General features: G+C 39.3%; 4 protein-coding genes across 4 annotated transcripts; 3 read left to right on the top strand and 1 right to left on the bottom strand.

Moving 5' to 3' along the window:
* Positions 1–1,728: 1,728 nt before the first annotated feature.
* On the top strand, positions 1,729–6,118 carry LOC121809091 (ADP-ribosylation factor 2-like). The gene is made up of 6 exons (XM_042209639.1): positions 1,729–1,786; positions 3,454–3,543; positions 3,599–3,612; positions 5,326–5,445; positions 5,628–5,746; positions 5,836–6,118. The coding sequence occupies exons 1-6, from the start codon at positions 1,729–1,731 to the stop codon at positions 5,924–5,926; spliced, it is 492 nt and encodes a 163-aa protein (XP_042065573.1). The 3' UTR covers positions 5,927–6,118.
* Positions 6,119–11,544: 5,426 nt separating this feature from the next.
* LOC121810060 (trafficking protein particle complex subunit 4-like) lies at positions 11,545–13,422 on the top strand. Its single transcript, XM_042210954.1, has 4 exons — positions 11,545–11,618; positions 11,770–11,883; positions 11,969–12,137; positions 12,966–13,422. The coding sequence occupies exons 2-4, from the start codon at positions 11,824–11,826 to the stop codon at positions 13,160–13,162; spliced, it is 426 nt and encodes a 141-aa protein (XP_042066888.1). The 5' UTR covers positions 11,545–11,618; positions 11,770–11,823; the 3' UTR covers positions 13,163–13,422.
* Positions 13,423–13,560: 138 nt separating this feature from the next.
* LOC121810059 (galactinol synthase 2-like) lies at positions 13,561–24,867 on the bottom strand. The gene is made up of 4 exons (XM_042210953.1): positions 24,532–24,867; positions 24,165–24,452; positions 23,491–23,755; positions 13,561–14,182 (listed from the first exon to the last, which is right to left on the bottom strand). The coding sequence occupies exons 1-4, from the start codon at positions 24,865–24,867 to the stop codon at positions 14,004–14,006; spliced, it is 1,068 nt and encodes a 355-aa protein (XP_042066887.1). The 3' UTR covers positions 13,561–14,003.
* Positions 14,144–14,978, top strand: LOC121810061. Its single transcript, XM_042210955.1, has 2 exons — positions 14,144–14,286; positions 14,557–14,978. The coding sequence occupies exons 1-2, from the start codon at positions 14,144–14,146 to the stop codon at positions 14,795–14,797; spliced, it is 384 nt and encodes a 127-aa protein (XP_042066889.1). The 3' UTR covers positions 14,798–14,978.
* Positions 24,868–25,534: the final 667 nt, after the last annotated feature.

Below are 25,534 nucleotides of genomic sequence, written 5' to 3'. Positions count from 1 at the left end.
TAAATTTGTGGGAAAATTAAGGAGAAAAAAAGTTAATACTACATGGCTTAGAAAATTATTGGCAGACGAATTAAATGAAAAAGCAGTATTAACGGCGAGTGACCAGAGGCAATCAATTAGATTTTTTACTTATAGATTTTCTAACCCAACAATCAATAGGAGTATTAACCACTCCTCAGCCCAAAAATCAATATTAACCTCTCTGTTCATATTCTTCGTTGAGAATACATCAGCTTCTTCTGCAACCCCTCCCCTTATCTATCTCTACTCTATTCTTATTAGTATTGTTCCTTTCTCCTCTTAGTTTTTGGAAAAGGCGGAAGGCTTCGGGTAGAGTTGAAGCTGGCCGTGGGGTCGGAGACGGAACTGCACCAGGTCAAAGGTCGAAGATGATGTTTTCCGGCAGTTTTCGGTGGACCGCCGGTGGGGTCGGCCGACCCCGCGCGACCCCACCTGGATCCGCCGATGGTAAAAACAAATGTAGTATATGGGATTGGCTATATAATGTTATACAGTATTTTATACATAATATTGTACAGAATTGCTATTTAATATTATTGCTACATAATATTGATAATATTAATTATTGCTATAATATTTTCATAATCAAGACTATTTGATTTTGAAGGTTCACGAAGTTGAATATGTTAAGATTGGTGTCCTTTTCTTTTTAATGAATAGTAAACAAAATAAATATTAATATTAATATAATCCAATAACGGCCCATGCAGCAGCAATAAATGTGTCATCCTTTCGCCTCGAAATACTGCTACTGTGATCTGCCACAGCATATATACACTATATACTTGCTGTAATGTAATTGATTGAATCTGTGCCAATTGCCATCATATATAGTTGCTCACTGTAATTGAATTCATATTCCATTTGCGGTGCCATTAAAAAATAATTCATTTATATATTAGTAGTATTACATGAAGGAAATTATTTTAGTGAAAATTTGGTAAAACTTTTTTAAAAAAATTAGAAAATAGTAGTAGTATAAAATAAAGTAAGTGAATAATGTAACTTCTCAAGGATTATAAATAATGCTTAATAAAACGAGAATAAGTAAAATACTACTACTACTACTAAATTATTTAGTGCTCAAGACCTGGATGCCCTCACAATTTAAATCCTTCACTTATTGTTTTTCTGGAAAATTTTCAAGTAGTAAAGTTTGATAAGAGGACAGTCGAATTTAAATGCCACTTGTCTGGAACGACATATCAGGACAAAAAAAATGTATGGTTGATTGGAAGAACCCAATATGTGGGACATTGTATTTGTTGAGTTTATATTTGGGAGATATATAACAAACCAATCTTTTTACTAATTTTCGAAAATTCCGTATTCTACAATCTATATACAGCTCATTTTTCTCTCATTAGCCCTTATTTTACAAAATCATGGTGTATATATTTTTCGATCCTTACCAACCCAATTTATTATATTGAAAAAAAATCTGAGTGATAATCCACTCAACTCTCCAATCTATTAAAATCTGAGTTGTTGGCTTTAAATAAAGGTAAATAAAAATGCAATATTAGGTTATGCACTAATTTAATTAGCTTCAAACCCTAATCATATTATATCTACACATGCAACATATTATAGCATTATAGTAGTGGCTCCTGATGCTCTTAGTATATCTTGAAAATTAAAAGCAAACATACTAATATTAACATCAAATAAGATGCAAGTTATATTAACAATTTAACATCAAACTAGATGGCAAGTTATAGCAATGGTTCCACAAGTACAACTACATTTGTGGTTTATGCTTATGGTATGCTAGCCCGATACCAAGGAGAAATTCTTCAAGCTTAGCGTTACCAGAGTTGAAGATGTTCGCTGCACTCTTTGCAAGGAGAATCCGAAAACTATCGATCACGTATTCTTCAGTTTCGACAGCCTTGGTACCATTGTTGTGATTAATGGAACACATGAGGAAGATTTATAGGCAACCATGTTCTACGTCAATCTCATGGTCTATATGAGACTGTTGAGGACAATTTTGTCATTTAATCACTAAAACCCTTGCATTCAAACAATGTAAAGAAACATATTTCCCTTATTCACTAAGTCCAATCTACAAATCAAACACAATATAATAATATATACATAATACACTAACACAAACAATATTTTAAAGCTAGTTAAGGATGATGAACGAAATAATATTAAATTTAAAATGATACTCTATTTGAATTGAAAAATAGGTAAATATATAAGATTGCCTCAGAGCTAGATCCCCTTCTCTTTCGTCGAGAGTTTCTTCATCTTTGTAAAGCTATTCTCTTATCTCATTTGCATCTTATTTTCTACCTATAGTCAAATTGTTTTATATTATTTGTTTGTCGCTAGAATTGCATATCCAGATTCCCGAATTCGATTTATCCTCATATTATGAAATTTTGTGATCGCTGGAATTCTTCTACCCATGTAAATCTTTGTTGGGGGGTTAACTGATACGATTTTATTTTCTTTTGCCTTTCGTATATTGCAAATGCTGAATCTGCATCCTGTTTGTCTTCGTGGACGTCATGAGTGCTTGAATATATATATATATATTTCGTTGCTGAACTATGTTTATCTTCTTGTTTTGGGAGAGGAGATGGGGTTGTATGATAATACATCGGGTGTTTAGCAGTCTCTCCATCATCGTATGATCATTTTCTTTAGATTTAAAAATAATTGGCAGGATTTAGGCTCATAGGTGTTATTGTGGTTGGCTTATTCAAAATATTACTAGATCGTCTGATTTTCTCCATTTGATTGAATTGAAATGCTATCGTCAAAGTTAATGGTTCTGCTTAACCAATTATTTTATCTTTTAATGAAGCTTTTGTGCTTGGTGTTGATTTTAAAATAAAGTGTTCACTTGAATTTCAAGTTATATATATCTGCAAGTTCCAACCATGAACCATCACATAATTCGTAGGTGAAAGTAAATAGTACATGAGGAAGCCAAAGTTTAAAGAGTTTTTTTTTTGTTCCTGCTCGTACTTTCATATTATGAGAAAAAAAGAGACAGTTGCAAGTTTGCAACAATGACTACCATACAGTCATACACTATCATTAAACTGATTAGCCCTAGCTATAACTGCATATAATTATCAAGTTAAGAATATGATATGGAATTTTTAAGGTAAATTTGTTTAGCAGTGAGTTATATACTTTTTTGTTCACTTTTGGAATATATATTACTTCTAATAGATTCAAATTTGATCCATGGTAAATTATGTTGAAAAAGTACTCACATAACATACTTTTATAATTTCATGGCTTTCATGTTGGACCCTAACTGGAGATAGTATTGGATCCCATATCTATCCTTGTCTTATGAAATGTAGCAAAGAAGCTTTAATTTTATTTATATGGGCATTGGATTAGCGTTGTCCTAGAGAAATGAGTGTTAAGTTGTTAACATTTGTTTCTGTGTGTGATATGCAGAGAAAATGGGGTTGTCTTTCACCGAGCTTTTTAGTCGGCTATTTGCCAAGAAGGAGATGCGAATTCTTATGGTAGGTCTTGATGCTGCTGGTAAGACTAAGACCACAATATTGTATAAACTCAAGTTGGGAGAAATAGTGACAACAATTCCGACAATCGGTATGTTTCTTTCTATCTCGCAACACTGTTCCACCTATTGACTTTCATCTATTTCTATTCATGTGTTGGATAATTTCTAGTTTTTCACATTTTGTAGATTTTAGGCACACATTATAGAGGAAATGATGTTTGAGTTTTAGTTCATTCAAAGTGAGGAAATATTTTAAATACATTTGAGAGATAAAGAGAAATAGACTTGGCAGTGGACTATGTGGGTTTTACAAAAAAAAAATGGTGAAGTAAGAGAAAAGTAGAGAGCAAAAGTGGTTGACATATTATTAATGGAAAATGAGACCCTCCTATTAGAGATATACTTACCATAAATAAATAGAGATTAATTTTGATGGATGGACCAAAATGGAAAAACACGATTATTTTTTGTGGACGGTGAAATATGTAGTTTGAAATGTTGATCAACTTTTAAATAAAATTTTACCTTTTATGAACTTGCTGTTGCAGTAACGTTTCTTAAGATATACAGTAGTATTTTGTATGCAGAATCTCAGACTTCAGCCTCTTAAGACTAGGTAGACTGCTAGAATTTCATTTTGAACTGCATTATTGATATTCAATTACCTTTAAGATTTGTGATATAAGTGAGTATCCTCATGAGAACCTTAGAATAGCTTCAAATCTGCTATATGCATATCTTTATCTTACTGATCTGCTCGAGTAAGTTGGGCATCATAGGACTAGTCCAACCCTCCATAGCATATTACAGCTTGAGCCATAAAAGATGCTTGGAAGGAATTAATATTCCAGTTTATATTCGTTGCAAATATTTATTTGATATAATGTTAGGATCTTTATAGGTCAATGACCTCCTATTATTCATGAAAACTCTAAGAACAGGTTCCAATAGATGTTTATTTACGATAACTTCATATAGTTTTGTTGCTTCTCGATATTATCATTTGAATGTCCAAATGTTGATTAACTGTTTAGTAATAGACTACATGGTCAATGTTACTATGCTCAGTAGTTTCTGTTTAGAGTGTTGAGTGATATTGTAGCAATGGAGGTGGAATTGGGTAAGCTAATTGTTTTTCATGTGTTAGTCGGTATACAAAGTATGTAGCAAACTAACTTCATTTGATAGATGTATGTTTTTCCTGTTGATGGTTTCCTGAAAGATACTTTAATATGTATCTTGTGGATTCAAGGAACATATGTTACCAACACCTGGTCTTACAAAATATTCAAATAAACCCAACACAAATCAACAAAGAAATGAAACAATAAGAAAATGGTGACAAGAAAAAGAAAATGAATGTGTTATGAGTTTGATTAATGATTGAGACCTTTGAAGACAACTTTCACCAAAACAATGAAGACAATTCAAGACAACTTTTCACCAAAACAAAAACCTAATGGCTCTACTAAACTTAACAAGAACTAGTAAAGCATACCTTAACATTGAACTTAGCCCAATTAAAGAATAATGCGACCACAAGGGATTTTGATAAACCTTCAGAGATGAAGAAGATGCTCAAAATTGAGTCTTTGGAGGGTTTACAACATGTCAAAAGCTGCTATAAACAAACCATAATGTAACTATCTATACTAGGAGTAAAAAAGGGAGCAAAATATCTTCTTGTTATTTCATGTTTGTTTTTTCTTTTTAGCTTTTAGCTAAAGCAATATTCATGCCTTGTTATTTTTTATGCTTGTTGCTTGCACCCGACTATGTTCGTTATGGCCTCTATTGTCTAGATTCGACCATTGTGGAGGCATTACTTCCAGAACACTCAGGGGTTGATTTTTGTGGTTGATAGTTATGATCGAGATCGTGTTATTGAGGCTAAGGATGAGCTTCATAGAATGTTAAATGAGGTACTCAAACATGACTACTTTCAGTTTTTGCTTTACATAATCACCAGTAATTCATTTTATTACAACTTTTTTTGTCATGCTGGGTTGTGGCGAAGACAGTTAAATATATCGAGAAAGTATGCTCAAATATTATATTAACTGAAAATTTTACCTTACAAAAGGTTTGTGTGGTGCCTATGTAGGAAGAACTGAGGGATGCTGTGCTGCTAGTTTTTGCCAACAAACAGGATCTTCCAAATGCTATGAATGCTGCTGAGATAACTGACAAGCTTGGGCTTCACTCCCTTCGTCAACGCCATTGGTACCCCCTCCTCCCTCTATCTCTCACTATACGTTAGTAGATTATTGCCTATTTTTACTCTAAAGACGGTGTGTTGGTATGGGTTGCAGGTATATCCAGAGCACATGTGCCACCTCTGGAGAAGGGCTATACGAGGGGCTTGACTGGCTCTCGAACAACATTGCTAACAAGGTAGGTTGAGTGATTCCCTGAAGGAGCTAATGGAAATTGATTACATTTTTCTATTTTCCTTGGTTTACAGTCTTAAAGAAGAAAGGTTGGATGGTTTTTGGCACCAATCAAGAGTACGGTTTTTTTTGGTATTTTCTCATGCGAGATCATGTACCGTGATTACTTTCTAAAAAATATATATATATATAGTTGATAGTGATATCCTACTATTTTCTCATTTCACATTCCACAATCCTTTGCTTCCCCCTCGGTCTGGCATGGCTTGCAGGGTTGAACTTATAAAATCACATACACAAAAGGCATCTCTTAAACTGTCCATTTGTAACTCAAATGTCACAAACTATGATATCTCTGTGTTTTTCTCCTAATCTTATCGTTGTTTCTGCCCAACGAAACTAGAATGTTTTTGTTATTTCATCACTGGATTGATGTGAAATCCACTTGAATAGATAATGACTCGTTAATTTATGAATTTTAAAATTTCAAATTTTTTATAAATGTTAATCACAATATATTATATAATGATATACTTTTATCATGTTATAACAAATATTATTACAATAATAAAATTATTTGTGTGACATTGTGAGTATGGGAGATGAGATCTCAAAAATAGTGACATTAGTGAATAATAATTACTCTCTTTCTCTTGCCCTTTATTATTTGTCCTACTTTGACTTAGCATGAATTTTAAGTAAAGAAAAATTAGTGAAAAAACATCGAAAATGACCCACATTACTTTTAAGTTTGTCCCAAGGTGACTCTTTAATAAAATTAGAAACTCATTTATCTCTATTTTATTCATTTTTTTATTTTATTCTCTACATCTAACACAAAATAAAACTGCAATAATCCTGTGTTGCCCAAGGAAAGAGTCATCTAGTAATATTAATAAAATGTGATTAGTAAAATGTTAGGTTTTTTTAGAAAAAATTATAAAACTGAAATGACACGTTGTATAAAGGTAGTTCCAAATTGAAAAAGTGAGACACTTAATATGGGATAAAGAGTTTATTATTCTCTGTCAATATAAAAATTCTACAGAGACTATTATTCTCTGTCAATATATAAATTCGAGCCATTTAAACACTATTCTAGCAATTATCTAATGAAATTGTACAAAATTTTCGTGTTCATACGAATGCGGTAGTTGAATGATTTCGGGTGATAATGCAAATTCTTGTATACTGAATGAAATTAAAGTTTCATGCTACCTCGCGAATCATTATAGGGACATTTTCGTGAAAAATATTTTGGCTAAATAAACGTATTCAAAATAATTTTAACGATATAAAATTTATAAAATTGGTAAGAGCATCAGCAATGGCGCCCGTCCCGGCGGAATCCCAACCGGCGTGCCGAAATTCCGCGGCGGACGTCCGCCATTGTGCATGGTATACACGGGTATTTCATGGTGCGGGAGGATGCGGCTGGTAAACCCGGCCACACGCCGATTCAGAAGTGCACTGTCGCAATCAGGAAGCTGGCATACGGAGGCGCGACCGACATGTTCGACGAGTACCTCCACATCGGCGAGACGACTGCCCGCGATTGCCTGAAGTATTTTTGTCATGGCGTTAGAGAGATATTCGGGGATATGTATCTTCGGAGGCCTACCCCCGAAGATTGTCAGGCTCTGCTGGATATGCACGGGAATCAACACGGGTTTCCGGGGATGTTAGGCAGCATAGATTGTATGCACTGGTAATGGAAGAACTGTCCCGCTGCCTAGAAATGGATGTACACTACTGGTTTCAAGGCCAAGAATCCCACAATGATCCTTGAAGCGGTAGCTGATTACCGGCTGTGGATTTGACATGCCTATTTTGGAGTAGCCGGGTCTAACAACGACATCAACGTCCTCCAGTCGTCGCCCCTTATCAACGAGCAGTGCATGGGCGTTGGTCCGGGCGTCAACTTCGTTGCCAACGGCAACCAGCACAATATGAGCTATTATTTGACAGATGAGATATACCCTATGTGGCCCGTCTTTGTGAAGACGATCAGATGCCCAACAGATGAAAAGAAGATATATTTTGTGGGTCGCCAGGAGGCAGCGCACAAAGATGTGGAGCGGGCATTTGGTGTGCTCCAGGTTTGATGGGCGGCAGTGAAGGGTCCAACACGGCTGTGGTATGTTGACAGCATCGCCGACATCATGTACGCAAATATTATCATGCACAACATGATTGTCGAAGATAAAGGCCCAGCATTGACTGATTGGACCAATGATGATGCTGGTGCTGTGGGTCCAAGCCACAGCGTGGCCACTAGCAGTGTACGCATGGGGATACCCCATGACGATGTCGATCGAGTCCGTGCATTTGCCGACATGCGCCAAAGACAAGCCATGTTCGGCTCCAGAACGATATTATTGAAGAAGTATGGCAGCGGAGGGGTTGCCGTTGATGTAGTTTTTAATTATTGAAATATTTTTTTAATTTGGTGAAATGTACATTTCTTTTTTTTATTTAATGGAATTTTTTCCCTATTTGTGTCGAAATTTTAATTCCGTAAATTATTTAATTTCGGAAATTGTTTAATTTGTGAATTTGTGGTTTTTTTAATTGTGGGAAGACCTTCGGGAAGTCCTTGAGGATGTCCGCCACTGTGCAGTGGGAAGTCCTTATGACGTGGCAGTGTAGTGGGAAGTCCGTATGACGTGGCAGGAGATGTTTTTGGGAATTCCGATGCTCGGAAGATTCAAATTTCAATCATTGTGAAACGATATACCAGACTAAGAGCATCTCCAATAAGAATAGCCCAGCTATAGCTCAACCACAAACTCCTCATGCCACATCATCAGGACAAGCAACTGGACAAGCAATAACCCAGCCATAGCCCAGCCACAATAAACAAAATTATTAAAAACAAATAATTAACAATCACACAAAACACAGAATTAAATTTACGACACATATACGGGAAAATTCAATAATAATATAAAAAATTTAAAAAGTACATTAATTAAAAAAAGTATATTAACAAAAAAAATTACATTAATTTTTAAAAAAAACTCCTACTCCATTCATGAGCCCCCCGGCCGCCGCCTCACGCCTCGCCGTCGTCGTGGTCGCCTCTATCTGGGACCCCTAAATCTGCGGCATCTGAGCCCGCGTCTGAGCCCCCCACCTGTGCCGCTGCGGCAGTCAAATCGGCTCGCATACTCACGAGCAGTGCGTGAAAAAAACTCTTCTCCTCGGGGTCAGTGGCATTCTTCCAATCAGATATGACCTTGTACATCTCAGCCCGCGTTTGCTGACGCGCCAAGAAGCCCGTTGTGCTTGCCTTTGACCAACCGGGCGAGTGCGGCGAGTAAACACGGGAGGGGACGGGGTCTCCTGAGCATCTTCGGGGAGGTCGTGGGAACCGCCGCTGCTGCCACCGGCGTAATCACCAGCATAGTTTAGGCGCTGCTTCTTCGGCCAGCCAACATCGACTCCTGTCCGAAACTTCTCGGAGTCCATTAGCACCAGGTAGCAGTTCCAGTAGGTGAACTCCTTGTAAAGCCCGGGCACGGGGAACTCTTTCTCTGCCATCCTCCTGCAGTCCTCGTCAGTTTGGCCACTGGACTGCATTCGGAGGGCGTTGGTGTACAAGCCCGAAAATCGGGAGACCCCTTGCCGGATTCGATCCCACCCCTTCCGGCACTCCTCCCCTCTGCGTGGCCTCCCCTCCGGGCAAAATGCCTTGTAGGCTGCTGCTATCTTAGCCCACAAGTTGGCGATCCTTTGATTGTTTGAGGCAAGGGGATCATCACAAACACTCACCCACGCCTTGGACAGCGTGACGTTCTCCGCGTCCGTCCACTTCCTCCGTGCCGAGCTGTCGTCACCAGCTGGCTTCGACGACTCGCCGACCACCCTCTTCCCCTTCTTCTTCTTGGGCGCGCCCCGACCCCGCCCTACTCCCCCAGTTTGAACGGGAGTGTCCGCATCCCCGAGATCTAGTCCCAACTCCTCTAAGAAGAAGGTCTCAAACCAAGCGAACTGCGTCTCCGCTGGGGTCGATGTGTGCGAAGCAGCAGTAGCAAAATCAAGACTGGGGCGATAGACGTTGTCCCCCCCGGCGTCCCCTGCATCCCCGGGTACCCTGGCGTCATCTGCATCCCGGGTGTCCACCCCGGCATCATCGGCATAGGGGGTTGCATCCCCGGTCCCCCCTCCCCGCCCGGAACCGCCGGCCCGCCTTGCATCGCCGGACCCCCCGGCATCCCCTGCCATCCCGGCATACCACCCCCGGATACCACCCCGGGCATCATCTGCTGCCAAGGGTAGTAGTACTCGGGCATCGAACCCCATCCACCTCCCGCGGGTACCGTCGGAGTTTGAGACCCGCTCGTCCATGGAGTAGGCTCGTTGTTGTGCTCCATTTCGCGTTGTTGATTTTGTACAGAAATTAAGATAGAGAAAAAACTCGTTAAAACAAGTGGTGCAAATGAAAATGACGTGCAGATCGCGTATATACAGTGTTTCGAAAATTAAATAATAATAATAAAAAAATCACGCCGCTGTTCTGGAGCCTGCAATGGCGGCCAGGAGATCGGCGAGCGCATCGCCGAGCGCTCTGGAATCGGCGTGCGCTCGCCGTTTTTCTCGCCGATTTGGCGCTCGCCGGCTGCAATGGTCAGCGACCGGCTAGCCGATTCTTGCGCTCGCCGCTATCGGAGATGCTCTAAGGTCATCCACTACGCTGTCTCTATACCGTCCCTTAACTACTATTTGACCACTATTTGAGGGCCACACTGTCCTTTTTTCCTCCATCCCTTAACTAAGGGACGGAACCTGCAACGCTCCGTCCCTTAATTACTATTCATTCAATTTCATTTTTTATTTTTTTTCCAACCCAATTCAATTTAAACAAACACAATTCATTAAAATTAAAACAACATTACAACATAAAATAAAAATACAACTTAAAATTTATAAAAAAAACATAATTAAAATCTTAAAAAAATAAAAATGACATAATTTAAAATACAATTTTATATGGACATCCTTGAATGTTTTATGTTTCACTTTCGATGTGGAACAAAATCATTCTTGGATGTCTCTATAAAAGAGAAACAACCAAGAATGATTTTGTCCCACATCGAAAGTGGAACATAAAACATTCAAGGTTGTCTCTATAAAAGAGAAGCAACGAAGAATGACTTTGTCCCACATCGAAAGTGGAACATAAAACATTCAAGGTTGTCTCTATAAAAGAGAAGCAACCAAGAATGAGTTTCATAAATTCGCAAACCCATCAAATATATGTGGGCTATTACGAATTTCTTGTATTTAATTATTTGTAAAAATTGTTTTTAAATATAAAAACAATTTTTATAAATAAAAAGTATTTTTTTTAAATTCGATTTTTTTTAAAAAAAATTGATTTATTGCGTCATCCGTGACGACGCCCACTCACGGGCCAGCGAGTGGGCGTCACGCATGCATCGGTGGCGCGCCACGTCGCTCGGGCGCGTCCCTTGTCTCGCGGATACGGGATACGGGATGGGCTGGGGACGGGCTACGGGACGGGACGAACGTTGTAACGCGTCCCGCAGCAGAACCGTCCCTCCGGGACGGAACGCGAGCCCCGCGCAGGACGCGTAGTGGATGCTCTGAAACAAAAGCAAATTCCCGAATCATTACCCGGGGAAGGTTGACGAGCGTGCCGTGGGGGAGAGGAGGAGGCGATTTTATATACTTTGCTTCTGGTGAAGTTACATCTGAGCATTTACTTATACATTTTTAGCATGTCCGATGAAGATTAATCCGGCAACCCACTTTATTAGTTGATTGCGAATCATGTGATGTTTGTATAATAATGTGATTCCAGCGGAAAATTAATTTTCCCCAAATTTGCAGAGATCGTGTATAAACTGAGCTCATAAACCTCAGATCGGAGTAACCCACAATTCCATGGCGGCGATTTACAGCCTCTATATCATCAATAAATCCGGCGGTCTCATTTTCTATAAGGTAAAATGCCTTTTGGTAATACCTTTCACTCTGTTCAGTGTTGGATGTTTTGGAATTAAAGAGAAAATCTTAATACTGAATTTAGGATTATGGATCAGCCGGAAGAATGGATACTAACGACAGTTTGAGGTTAGCGAGTCTCTGGCACTCGATGCACGCCATCTCGCAGCAGCTCTCTCCCGTTTCCGGCTGCTTTGGAATCGAGCTTCTTCAGGCTGATACTTTCGATCTTCACTGTTTCCAGTCTCTTACTGGTTAGAAGATTTCCCCTGTTACTGGTTTGGGCTTATGTATTTAACTTATCGTGGGAATCGTTACCCTGTCTTCCTATGCTCTTGATTGAATGTGGGGTGCGGTGTAGAGCGGGATAAGGTTCTGATTACATAGTTATGGGCTTGGTTGACCTAGTAAGTTTGAGTTGCTGCAGAGGTCATCTTCTTTATAAACCTCATTGCTGAGCCTAGTCCTAATATATATCGTGTTTGCTTATGGTTGATAAAGTTAGTCAGATGCTCAGTCATTACAGGGTCAAATAGTGAATGGTTGACGCTACTAATCGTATAATACAGCTGATGGTTTGTGGAGACAGGTCACTGATTTTGATGCAACACCCCCCTGTCATTTATTTCTTTATTGAACCAAACATGGATTCATGGGACCAAGGGATGTAAATGGCCGAGCATTGTATCCCTCGACTTGATAGTTTGTGAACAAACTTGCTATTTAGTGTCAGCTTTTTAGTTTCAATTGAGGCTGTCAATTAGTATCAGCATTTATGCTTTATACCTTAATTTAAGTTGAGCAGTTCAAGCTTGATGGCTACTATTAACGCTGGTCTAAAAGTAAATGGAATAAATTTGTTATATCTTGAAAAAGATCTATGCAGAAATGTGGTAATTCCATGTATATATAATTGCTTCCTGGGAATTTCCTGACAGTTACCTATATAAAGGCGATTTCTATATCTCGCCACTGCCCCCCTTACATATTGCCTAGTGATTCTTGAAACTTTGTGGGCTTTTTTCATCTCACGTGGTGTGATGTTGTATGAATAACTGTAGTTAATGAATCATATCGTGTAGGTACTAAATTCTTTGTGGTCTGTGAGCCTGGAACTCAGCATATGGAGAATCTCTTGAAACATATATATGAGTTATACACAGATTATGTCTTGAAGAACCCTTTCTATGAGATGGAGATGCCAATTCGATGCGAGTTGTTTGAAATAAGTTTGGCACAGGCTGTACAGAAGGAGCGAGTCTCCTTATTGGGCAGATGATCTGCAACATCATAACCTGCTACCAGGCTTTCTTGTGTTCATGCTCGTTCTATAGCAAGCTCGTTTCGATTATTTTCTGGTTCTGTTTGAAACCCATGATAGAAGGTAAGGTGATTCAGTTTTAGAAAACACAGATTTGTATATGCACATGCTTCCTGTCGAGGCCGATTGTTTTAAATTTCAGAATTCTGAACTCGTGCTGAGCATGGGAAATGCATGTTTATTTTCGGAATTAATCTATGGATCCATATTATGAGTAATAAGTTATGCTACTAATATGCTATGCTGCTTTCTTGTTTCAAAATATAAATGCTGTACTGGTTTCTGCTCTTCCCCTTGAAGAGGCCATATGTTGCTTATTTATGTTGTGTTTTGGGGCCAAATACACAGAAGGTTTTTTTTTTGCAAGAATACCTTAATCATCCACAACAATACCATCAAAATCAGTCCCATTTTCGCTACAAATCAATGTTTTCATTTCATAATTTTTTTATTATTATCAATTTTCATAGTATTTATTTAAGTGTGATATTTGCAAAATCAAAATTAATGACTAATAATAGTCAAAATTACTTCAATGACATATCAAAAATAGTTGATGAAATAATTGTGATTTAGTGGTTGTGTGTCTAATGTCTTCGATTAGATCTTGCTGAAAGTCCATTGTTGGAACTCGGGCAATAGAAACAGATCTAAGTAGAGATTTATACATACGTTTGTACTGCAATTCTGCAACAGACAAACAGGTCTGGATAATACAGGTAATGATGCAAAGACTACAAGCTAATCCAGCTACAACATGCAAACCAAAGACAGCCACAAAACATGTGAGTCTCCTTTATTAGGTATAAAGTTCATCCCCATCAACCAGAAACCTGTCTACTTGCTCCTTTGCAGAATCGTTATAAATTTCCCACCGGTGGTCAACCAACATTTTTACATCTGCTCTCTCCATATGCTCCCCTTCCCCCGTATACTGCCATGGCTTTGAACCAGCGACGCAGAAGTGAACCACCTTCACTACATCAAACTCAACATGCTCAGGGTGGCGCCATATCATTGCGGACAAGTTTGGCCACCCATCTCGCACAAGCAATCCATCACTGCGTAGAAGCAACCAGACGGTAAATCAAAAAGGTTGTCTATATTGGCAAGCACTTGAATATCTGCATCCATGTAAATCATCTTTTTATACTCTGCAAACTGCAAGAGTTATAAAAACACATGTCATATTAAATTTGAGGTGCCTACTAATGTAGTTATAAATATACTACTACTAATATTAAATGAACTCAATGGATATAAATTTATAAGATACATTACTGTCTTCCTTAAGACCTAGCCTAAACATTACATGCAATAACTATTAACTGTCCCAATGTAACAATCACCAGGCAGTTAAATTTTTTCAAAACAAGGAAAGAAAAAAGGCAATCACTGGGTGAAGAGGAGGATCACCTTCCAAAGCCGAAGCTTGCAGTAGTTGACGCGAAATATGCCCTAGAAAAGGAGGTCTCCTTGTTGCTAACAGGATCGATCTCACAAAGGATACATCCCTGGTTCAAGAGCATGTTGCGATGCTCCTCTGGAACATCAGTTGTCCTGCGAAGACCTTACACAAACTGCGAGAGATGATACTTTTCAAATGAGGCGCTTCCCCAAGATGGTAGATAATAATCAAACTTAAATAGCTAACGAAACACGAAACAGCCTTAGACTATTAGACAACCAACTAGACAATCAGTGTATGTGTAAGCTCCACAAAAGAACTTATTACCTCAAGTTTATAGGTATGAATATAAAATCTTTTTTCAAATAGGTTCACATTTCTTGTCCATTTTCGAACACTTTCTTCCTTCACAGCCTACAGCGACAAGCTAAAATGAGTTGAAGAAGTGGAACCTGTGCTCCTCCGCCTTCATTTTAGTTTGAAGAAATCTGTCATTCAACCACATGCTCTATGTTACATTTCACATGTTAGTATTCTTGCAATGTCCCCGGTATTTTTATTTAGCACGGATCCGAAACACGCATCCCCCACAAAAAATTACTAATACATCTGAAAATCATTGTAGCTATAGGTTACAAATTACCAGTAAAGGTGTAAGAGCAGACTACTTGGCAAAGACCACAAAATATAAATAGTTACTGCAACTGAGAAAGTGTTATCAATGTTTCTGTAATTAATGGGTCAAAAAGGTTATCATATGGTTGATGCTAAATGTTTTTTTTTAATTAAAAAACATCCTGAAATAAACAAATAAATAGAATAAATGAAAACAAAATTTGGATAGGAAGAAATACCATTTTCTTAAGTCACATAAGGAAAGAAATTCAGAAGTGTAAACGAAAAAATATAAAGAAAAACTGAGAAAATGTACTAGCAATACATATTACCAACATCCAGATTGAGGTATAGGAAAAAGATCATAAACCAGTACCTTTTATGTATGAATTATGAAAGGGATGATTTGACTGATCAGCCAAGGATGAAAGAAATAACAGTAGAGGAAAGAGGAAACAGAATAGAGCAGATGACATCATGACATACTGTTGCGAATCCATAAGTCACACATCATTTGATCAACCCCACCAAGGACATCCATCGACCAATGACGAGGGGAATGACAAAGAAGATGCAAGACAACTTAAGCACATTCATCAGTGGATTAAGCTCCTCCGAAGATAATGCTCGCGTGGGAAACAACCGGAAGCTAAGCATGGTGCTCAAGGCCTCGTTGGAGGAGGGAACGGAAGCGATGCCCGTCCAAGCGCTTCTTATGGAGTCATTTGCTCCTCACTGCGCGCCTTTCGTATAATGGTCATAACTCTCTCATCCGGACTCCGATGGGGGCGTGCAAGATACTCACGCGAAGCCCTTTCGAAGACGAAGATAGTGTTTTTGGAGGATTCCAGAGAAAACGCCCGACCAGGCGTTCTGACAGATTTTGGTCGCGAATTCCAGAGAGTTCACCCGACCGGGCCTTTTGTATGAGTAAAAATGCCCGACCGGGCGTTTTACGCGACTTGCGTTTTTGAACTCTTTTTGACTCTTTTGTTTAGCACTTTTATCCTCTAGTATAAATACCCATGTCTAGGGTTTTTGTTAGCAGCTTTGAACATTTTGTAAACCTACCAAAGACTCCATTGTGAGCATTCCTCTTCATCTTTGGAGATTTATCAAAATCCCTTGTGGTTGCATTTTAATCTATTGTCGGGCTTAGATTGAATGTTAAGGTATGCAATTCTAGTTCTTGTGTTGCTAGTTTTGTGGAGCCATTAGATTCTTGCTTTGGTGAAAGTTGCCTTGGGTTGTCTTCATTGTTTTGTAGAAGGTCCATAGGTTCCAAACATCTATCTAAATCATAACACCTTCACCTTCTCCCTTTTCCACCATTTTTATTGTTTCATTTCTTGTTGGGTTTGTTTGGGTTGTTGAAATATTTACAAGAGCAAGTCCGGGGCAAACATATGTATCTTGAATCCTTAAGATTCACATTATTTGGTATCAAGAGCCATTGGTTCTTGTTCTTGTAATTGTTAGAAAATTATCAAAAAAAAAAAGAAAAAAAAAAGAAGATACTTCAAAATATATCCATGGGCTTTAGCTATAAATTGATATATGTGTTCTTGGGTATGTCAATGTGATTGTTCCAAAGTTGTAGACCAAAATTACTTCAATTGTTGGGTCTATTGTTATTAAGTGAATTCGTGCACACAAAGTGTTTGTTTATTTGTCCCATTGGCCTAGCACCTTACTTTCACTTATCTTTTGGCTTCTAGAACTAGTAATTACTTGCCTAGTTGCAGATCTTAGTTGTGAATTGTGCTACCCTTGTGGATTAATATTTTGAGAGCAAGTGAGGGAGAGTATCCTAGCCACCAAAATTTCTAAGCCTTCCGAGTGACATTGGGTGTGAGTTTTGGGGAAAAGGGATTTTCATTGTGGGAAGTGAGCTCCTCACTAAAACCTCCATTCTAGGGTGTGTGCGTTTTTTTGTGTTACTAACAAAAGGGACTCGTCCCTAGTCTTTTGCAAAATTTGTGTTTGTAGGTACTCAAGATGCCACCGATCACTAGAAATGGAGCCTCTAGGCCAAACTCTCCTATAGGAGATGATGTGCCGGTCCTCGTGTCGTCATCCGAGGGATCTATAAAGGAGCTACTCACAATGCTCTTGGATAAGGTGGACGGAGTTGATCGAAGAGTGAATGAGATGCAAGGCGACATCAACGCCGTGCAAGGGGAATTCACCGTCCTACATGAGGATGTGACTATATTGCGGGATCGGGTCGAACACCACTCCGCCTCAGTACCACTTACACACCGAGCCGGGGCAGGTAGCGGGAGTTACCGGACTCTTAGAGGAGGGAGTGAAGCCGAGTATTCTCATCATCCGAGTCATCATGAATATACCGATGAAGAATATTGGAAGCAGATGCCTTTCCAAAACCAAAATAGGAGAGGGGGAGGCTGTGGTAACCATAGATTCAATGGAGTGCCAAGGAGAAACCATCGTGAAGAGTATGAAGGAGAGGTGCCAAGGTATGATGACCCTTCAAGGAACTTCAAGCACACTATTCCTGAGTTCCATGGGAAGTTTGAACCCGACACGTACCTAGAATGGGAGTCTCAAGTAGACAAGATTTTCTCCCTTCACAACTACTCGGAGGAGGATAAGGTCAAGTTAGCTATCACCGCATTTCGAGGACATGCCAACACTTGGTTATCCGACCTTATGAGGCAAAGGAGGGCCGCATTGCGAGGGGAGGTGAGAACATGGGTCGAGTTGAACGATCTAATGAGGGCTACATTCGTGCCTAGATCATACTATCATAAGTTGAGGGGAGAGCTACAAGACTTAAAGCAAGGGAGTAAGAGCGTCATGGAGTACTATTATGAGTTGATAGCACTCAAGGGGAGAGTTGGGATTGAGGAGAGCGAAGAGGTCACCCAAGACCGCTTCATCCACGGGCTCAATGTGCACCTCAAGCACAAGGTCCAAGTTGAAGCCATGAGAGGTTTGACCATGAATGAGGTTCTCGGGTTTGCCGAGACGTTTGAGCGGCAAGGCAAGGAGAAATCCGTGAGCAAGGGGAAGGCGACCTTTACCCCTACTTCGGGTGGGAGAGGAGGAAACAAGTGGAGCACACCTCAAAGGAAGGGAGAAGCACCCACCACTCCTACCACTTTGTCAAAAACTCCAATGAAAGCACTAACGGCCCCTCCACCAACCAAAGGGGCCCCACAAACCGGTGAAAGAAGAACTCAATGCTTCAAATGCAAGGGATTTGGCCACTATGCTAGGGAATGCATCAATCAACGAGTTATGGTAATTGGGGCGGATAGCCAAATCTATAGTGAGGAGGAAGATGAAGCGGATGAGGAAGAAGGGGGTGAGTCTTGCCCAAACACAAATATTGGGTTCTATAGTGAAGACGAGTTAACCGAAAGGGTGACCAATCTTGTGGTCCTCCGCACGTTAAGTGCCCAACCTAAGCAAGATGAGTGTGTAGAGCAACATTCCAATATCTTCCATATGAAGTGTAAAGTTCAATCCAAGACTTGCCTTGTGATCATTAACGGAGGAAGTTGTACCAACGTAGTGAGCGAAAGGTTGGTTGCAAAGTTGCAATTGCCGTTGACGAGACATCCAAACCCATACCGACTCCAATGGTTGGGTGAAAGTGGGGATATCAAGGTATCGGCCCAAGTCCAAGTACCATTGAAGATTGGGGAATATGAGGAGGAGGTACTTTGTGATGTTATTCCCATGTCCGCTTGCCACTTACTTCTTGGTTGGCCTTGGGAATATGACAACAAGGTGTCAAAGAACGGGTACACTAATGAATACTCTTATGTGTCACATGGGAAGAGGATCCGTTTGAAGCCCTTGTCCCCTAGTGACATCATAGAAGCTCATAAACACTTGAGTAGAGAGCGAGAGAAAGAAAAAAGGCAAGAGAGTGAAAGAAAAAAGCCAAGTGAGTGTGAGGATGGTGAGAGGAATTCCAAATCCAATAAGAGTGACACCCAAAAACCCCGTGAGAGAAAAGAGTGTCTCATAGCCACTAAATCCAAACTTGGGTGGGCACTTCAAAGCCACTCTCCTTTGCTACTCGCCATTTCAAGGCGGATTTGCTTGACTAACACTAACCTTGAACTTGTCCCGGATATTGTTAAAGTTGTTTTGCAGGAGTTCGAGGATGTGTTTCCAAGTGAGCTTCCGAACGAGCTTTCCCTAATTCGGGGAATTGAGCATCAAATGGATTTCTTGCCGGGTTCCTCTCTACCAAACCGGGCCGCCTACAAAGCAAATCCGAACGAGACCAAGGAATTGCAAAGGCAAGTCGAGGAACTCCTTGCCAAAGGTTTGGTCCGTGAATCTCTCTCTCCATGTGCCGTGCCGGTTATACTTGTGCCTAAAAAGGATGGCTCTTGGAGAATGTGTGTTGATTGTAGGGCCATCAATAAAATCACCATTAAGTATAGACATCCCATACCTAGGCTTGATGATATGCTTGAGGATTTGTGTGGTGCTACTTGTTTTTCAAAAATTGATCTTGCTAGTGGATATCACCAAATTAGGATGAAAGAAGGTGATGAATGGAAAACGGCTTTCAAAACTAAATTTGGGTTGTATGAGTGGTTAGTCATGCCCTTTGGTTTATCTAATGCTCCTTCTACTTTTATGAGGTTGATGAACCATGTGCTTAGACCTTTGATAGGAAAATTTGTTGTGGTTTATTTTGATGATATCTTGATATATAGCACAAATGTTGAAGAGCATGCTAGGCACCTTAGGGAAGCACTTTTGCTTTTGAGAGAACACAAGTTGTATGCTAAATTGCCTAAGTGTGTGTTTTGTGTTGATGAAGTTATATTCCTTGGATTTGTTGTTGGGAGAGATGATATCAAGGTAGATGACGAAAAGGTTAAGGTCATAAAGAAGTGGCCCACGCCTAGGAATGTTAGTGAGATACGCTCTTTTCACGGCCTTGCTAGTTTCTATAGAAGGTTCATGAAAGACTTCTCAACCAAAGCCGTTCCTTTGAACTATCTTGTGAAAAAGAATGTTGTTTTTAAATGGGGAGAGGAACAAGAGCATGCTTTTAATACTTTAAAGCACGATCTCACACATGCACCTTTACTTGCCTTACCCAATTTTGATAAAACTTTTGAGCTTGAATGTGATGCTAGTGGGGTAGGGATTGGGGGAGTGTTGATGCAAGAAGTGAAACCTATTGCATATTTTTCGGAAAAACTCAATCAAACTCATTTGAACTATCCCACTTATGATAAAGAGCTTTATGCCATTGTAAGATGTTTGGAAAATTGGCAACACTTTTTGATGCATAGGGAGTTTGTCATCCACACGGACCACGAGTCCATCAAATTCTTGGGTGGCCAACACAAGTTAGACAAGAGACACGCCAAGTGGAGTGCTTTCTTGGAGACTTTCCCATATGTCATTAGGTACAAGAAAGGAAAGGAAAATGTTGTTGCCGATACCTTATCATGTAAGCCTACTTTAGTACTTTGTGGTGATATGCATGGTAGTGGTGCTCTTGTTTTGAGGAGTCATATGCTTGCAATATGTGCATCTAAATTCTTTGCTTTTGATGGTCTTAAGGAACTCTATGAGCATGATCATGATTTTGCATCTACATTTGTTGCTTGTGCAAAGGGTTCTTTTGAGAAATTTTATAAGCATGAGGGGTATTTGTTCAAGGGAAATCGGTTGTGTATCCCTCAAGGGTCTTGGAGGGAGGTGCTTGTGAGGGAGTCCCACCTTGGGGGATTGATGGGTCATTTTGGGGTAGCTAAGACCTATGAGATATTGAGTGAACATTTCTATTGGCCCAAAATGAGGAGAGACGTGAGACGGTTTTGTGGGGGGGGGGGTGCATTGAGTGTCGACAAGCTAAGTCTAGAACCAATAACTTCGGTCTTTACACTCCACTTCCTACCCCTACACACCCATGGGTTGATTTGTCAATGGATTTTGTATTAGGCCTACCCCCTTCCCAAGCAAGAAATGATAGTATCTTTGTAGTGGTGGATAGGTTTTCCAAGATGACTCATTTCATTCCATGTAGGAAGAATAATGATGCCAAACACATAGCCGGTCTTTTCTTTAGGGAAGTGGTACGGATCCACGGGGTTCCCCGAACCATAGTGAGTGATAGGGATGTCAAATTCCTAAGTTACTTTTGGAAGACACTTTGGTCTAAGCTAGGTACAAAGCTCTTGTTCTCCACCACCGCACACCCCCAAACCGACGGTCAAACCGAAGTGGTGAATCGCACTATAGGGGCATTGCTTAGAGCTTTAGTGGGTGAGAATCGGAAAACTAGGGAACCTTGTTTACCAATTGCCAAGTTTACTTACAACCGCACAACACACTCTACTACCGGTTTCTCACCTTTTGAAGTTGTGTATGGATTTAATCCTCTTACCCCGATGGACCTTGCGGTATCGTCATTGCCTTCTTCTTTTGTTTGTGATGTAGATGGTGCCCAAAAGGCGCAATTTGTGAAGGATCTCCATGTCAAGGTCCAAGAGAATTTTCGAAAGAAGAATGAGCACAATGCGAGAGTGGCCAACAAAGGGCGTAAGGAAGTAATTTTCAACCCCGGTGATTGGGTGTGGGTGAACTTCCGAAAGATTCGCTTCCCAAACAAGGTGAAATCCAAACTTGCACCACGAGGTGATGGGCCGTTCCAAGTCAAGAAGCGGATTAACAACAATGCCTATGTCATCGACCGACCGGGTGAGTACAATGTTAGTTCAACATTCAATGTCTCTGACTTGAGCCCTTATGACGTCTCAGGATTCGATCCGGATTTGAGGACAAATCCTTCACAAGAGATTAAAATGTACTTTGATCTTTTCAAATTTTAAAAACATAGCTTATGCCATAATCTAGTGGATGCAACCTTTTGAAATGTAGAGTTCTTCCGATAACAATGTTGAATCTATTATTAAATGTCCACGTTCAACTACATTTCTATTTTGATTTGGGATGATATGAGACGAGTAAAGGAAATGGCACGGAGATTTCCCTGCAGAGTGTCGTATAACGCCAAACATTAGAGTTCATTCGCGTTGCATGCTTACAACCGAATGTATGCAGTTTGTCACCCCTGCACATAATTAGAACCTTGTGTCATAATTCAGCAGAAAATTTATCAACATGAAAAGAATTGAATGTTGAACCAAAAACTAGGCTAAATCAAAAGATATTTTATCAAGTGTGAGTCTTACCTGAGTAACACAATGCAAAACATTTTTGTTCAAAATATCTTTGCAGGAGTAATAAATACCTGCCCATCCACTAATTTTCTTTCCCCAATCATATGGTTAAATTATTGCTAGTTTCTGGAAGATTCAACATTTAGTTCCCATTTGTTTGAAATCTTGTACTACTGCTATTTCTTTCAAAGGAAGTTGAAAATAAAATTGAAAAAATTTGGCAATTATTTTCATATGAAGCACTGCTTATTTCTATTTTGTTTACTGATACACTCCTCGGCCTAGGGCAACGGTCTGAATCCATCTCACGTTTCTGTAAACCGCTCAACTAATGGCTTCCCATCTTTAGCTTCTCTTGACTTGCAATGTACTTACTTTCTGAAGTTGAGTATTCAAACTGGCTTATTATAGGGCGATAAACTAATAAGGTTCTTGGTGGCCAAAACATAAGTGTCTGTTTTATTTCTTTTGAAAGGCAACCTCCCAACAATTAGTTGTCTATGTTTATAATGGCAATGGCAAGGAAATCATATCCCAAGTGGAACTTACTAATAACCTAATGTGTTCATGAAGTATTGCATGTCAATAGTCATTAGCATGCATTAATGTATGATTGTAAAATATCCATGCTAGAACTTAGTATATCCTATCATCCTATGTGAAGACTTGTGTAATGAGTAATTAAATTGTCTTAACAGATATTCATATAAGAATAAGCAAGAGAAATGTACATATTAGCTTCAATACAGGTCCACAATTACCCAATAACATAAGCACGTATACAAAACTATTTCCATAATTCCTTAACATGAGGAAAGAGAATTCAATTTAAAAAAAAGAAAGTATGATAGAAAAATAAAAAATAAAATAAAAATTCAAATTTTGTAAATAATGATTAAAAGTTCAAACAAAATACACAATGTCATTTTAAAAACTTTCTAATAGATAATCGGTTGACCATGAATCGATAATTGGACCAATTCACTTGTTGGTCCAGTTTTTAAAACATTGTAGTAACAAAGTGACAAACAATTTGATCTGGCCACAGTTAAAGCGGAGTTATAATGAACCACCACCTTGGCCGGCGACATTGAAATCCAAGGAGGCATCATTGTATATATCCCACCACTTGCTTACCAACATCTTCATGTCTACTCTGTCCATATTCTCTTCCTCGCCGGTGAATCTCCACGGCTTCGACCCCTCCATGCAATAGTGAACCACCTTTGCCTTCTCCGCGTCCACAACCTCAGGGTGCCTCCACAACATTGCCACCAATAGGTTGTACTCCGGAGAAATCACCTTCATCTTCTCTCTAAAGAACATGTTCAACAAATCCTAACAACTTTCCAACTCCATGTTAACAACACTTCGACAATCTGCATTCTACATCTCTTTAAACATACTACTAATATAAATGTAATTTTCATTTAAATCACCGTAAAAATTTAGAGAGTCTCATAAGATTTTAAAATAGAATATAATTTTTTAAAATGGAATATTAAATTATGACGTCTTTTGGACGTGCTCAAACAATATCGTTTCCCCAAAAATAATGAAGAAAAAAGAAAGAAGTACTAATACATGGCATTTTGAGAATCATCAACAAACATTTGGATATATATATGCGACAGTAATTAAAAACTAAAATCTCATAATTTAATATTTGCGTTTCCAAACTTTATGAAACCATTCAAACCAAATTCCGTGATTTAAAGAACTATTATCCCTGTAATAATTTGAGTACCTGCTCGGCGAAAGGGGTGGGAGGGGTGAGGCTGAGGGTGTGAATGAGGTCATGATAGGTGGTGAGATCCGGCTCGAAAACAAACATGCCACCATTGAGGTAGAAAGGGGGCTGAGGGCCGAGCTCCTGCGGCCACCGGAGCTTCTGTGGGCAGGCATCGCCCGACATCTCGCACACGCAATCAACCACCCCATAGAAATAGCCACTCGGAAGCTCAAACAGGTGATCTATGTTATCAAACACTTGCACATCCGCATCCATATATATCATTCTCTCATACTCCACAAACTACACATAATCATACAAAGCCATATTAAATGTCACTACATAAAAATGTGACTAAACATAAATGTGATTAAATACATACCTTCCAAAGGCGAAGCTTGCAGTAGTTGAGAAGGAAATAATTCCTAACATATGTGTGGTTCTGATCGGCATCGGAAGAAGGGAATGCCGGCTTAATTTCACGGAGTATACAGCCCTGCTCCACAAGGATACGGCGGTGCTCCGCTGGCACGTCGGCTAGGAGCGCCACCACAAGCGGGAACGCAGAGCCGACTTTCCTCAAACCCTTGGCCAACCCAACGACGCCTTTCACATAGTCGCCGGCGCCGGCCAAGAACGTCACGTAGGCATTCTTAGAAGCACCCACCACCGGCGCCGCCGCGTTTCCGGCTGTTGACTTGACAATCTCTGGATCCATTTTTTGGAAGACAGATTTTGGAGAGAATTCTTTGATTTATGCTAGAAGATTTAAACTTCATAAAATTTACTTTTTTCTGCTAAAAGAAAACAATACTTTATTTATTTTAAGGTAGTTAGAGATGTTTTTTTATGAGTATGAGATTTAAAAAATTAAAGTTTAAAAATTAAAATAAAGCTGAAAAGGTAAAGTAAAGCATGAGAGTAAATAAATATTTTGTTAATAAAAAAATGACTCAACTACTTTTGAAGATACGACAATGAATGTGATTCAACTATCTTTAGACAAATGGGTATTAAAAATTCTTTTGAAGGTTATGAATGCTTAAAAACAGTTATGTAACGAGATTTTATACAATCTTAAATTTTTTATTGATGACGACGACGACAGGAATAAACTTATACTCCCTCTGTCTCACAAAAATACACACTCTTTCATTTTTGGTTAGTTCCATAAAAATGTGCATTTTCTAAATTTAGAAATTCTTTTCTCTCTAATTAAGTGAGACTCATTTTTCATTAAGAATAATTAAACTACTTTTTTTTCTATTTTTTTACTTTACTAATTGTATATTAAAATTCATATTCAGCCAAAAGAGCATATTCTAGTAGAAAAGAGAGTAGCTTCTATACACTAATTAGAGCAGAAAAAGTAGTAGTATTATTAA

This window comes from Salvia splendens, chromosome 6, assembly GCF_004379255.2.
Source record: "Salvia splendens isolate huo1 chromosome 6, SspV2, whole genome shotgun sequence".
Classification (NCBI taxonomy): Eukaryota; Viridiplantae; Streptophyta; class Magnoliopsida; order Lamiales; family Lamiaceae; genus Salvia; species Salvia splendens.
This window is presented reverse-complemented; position numbering and strand designations above follow the sequence as displayed.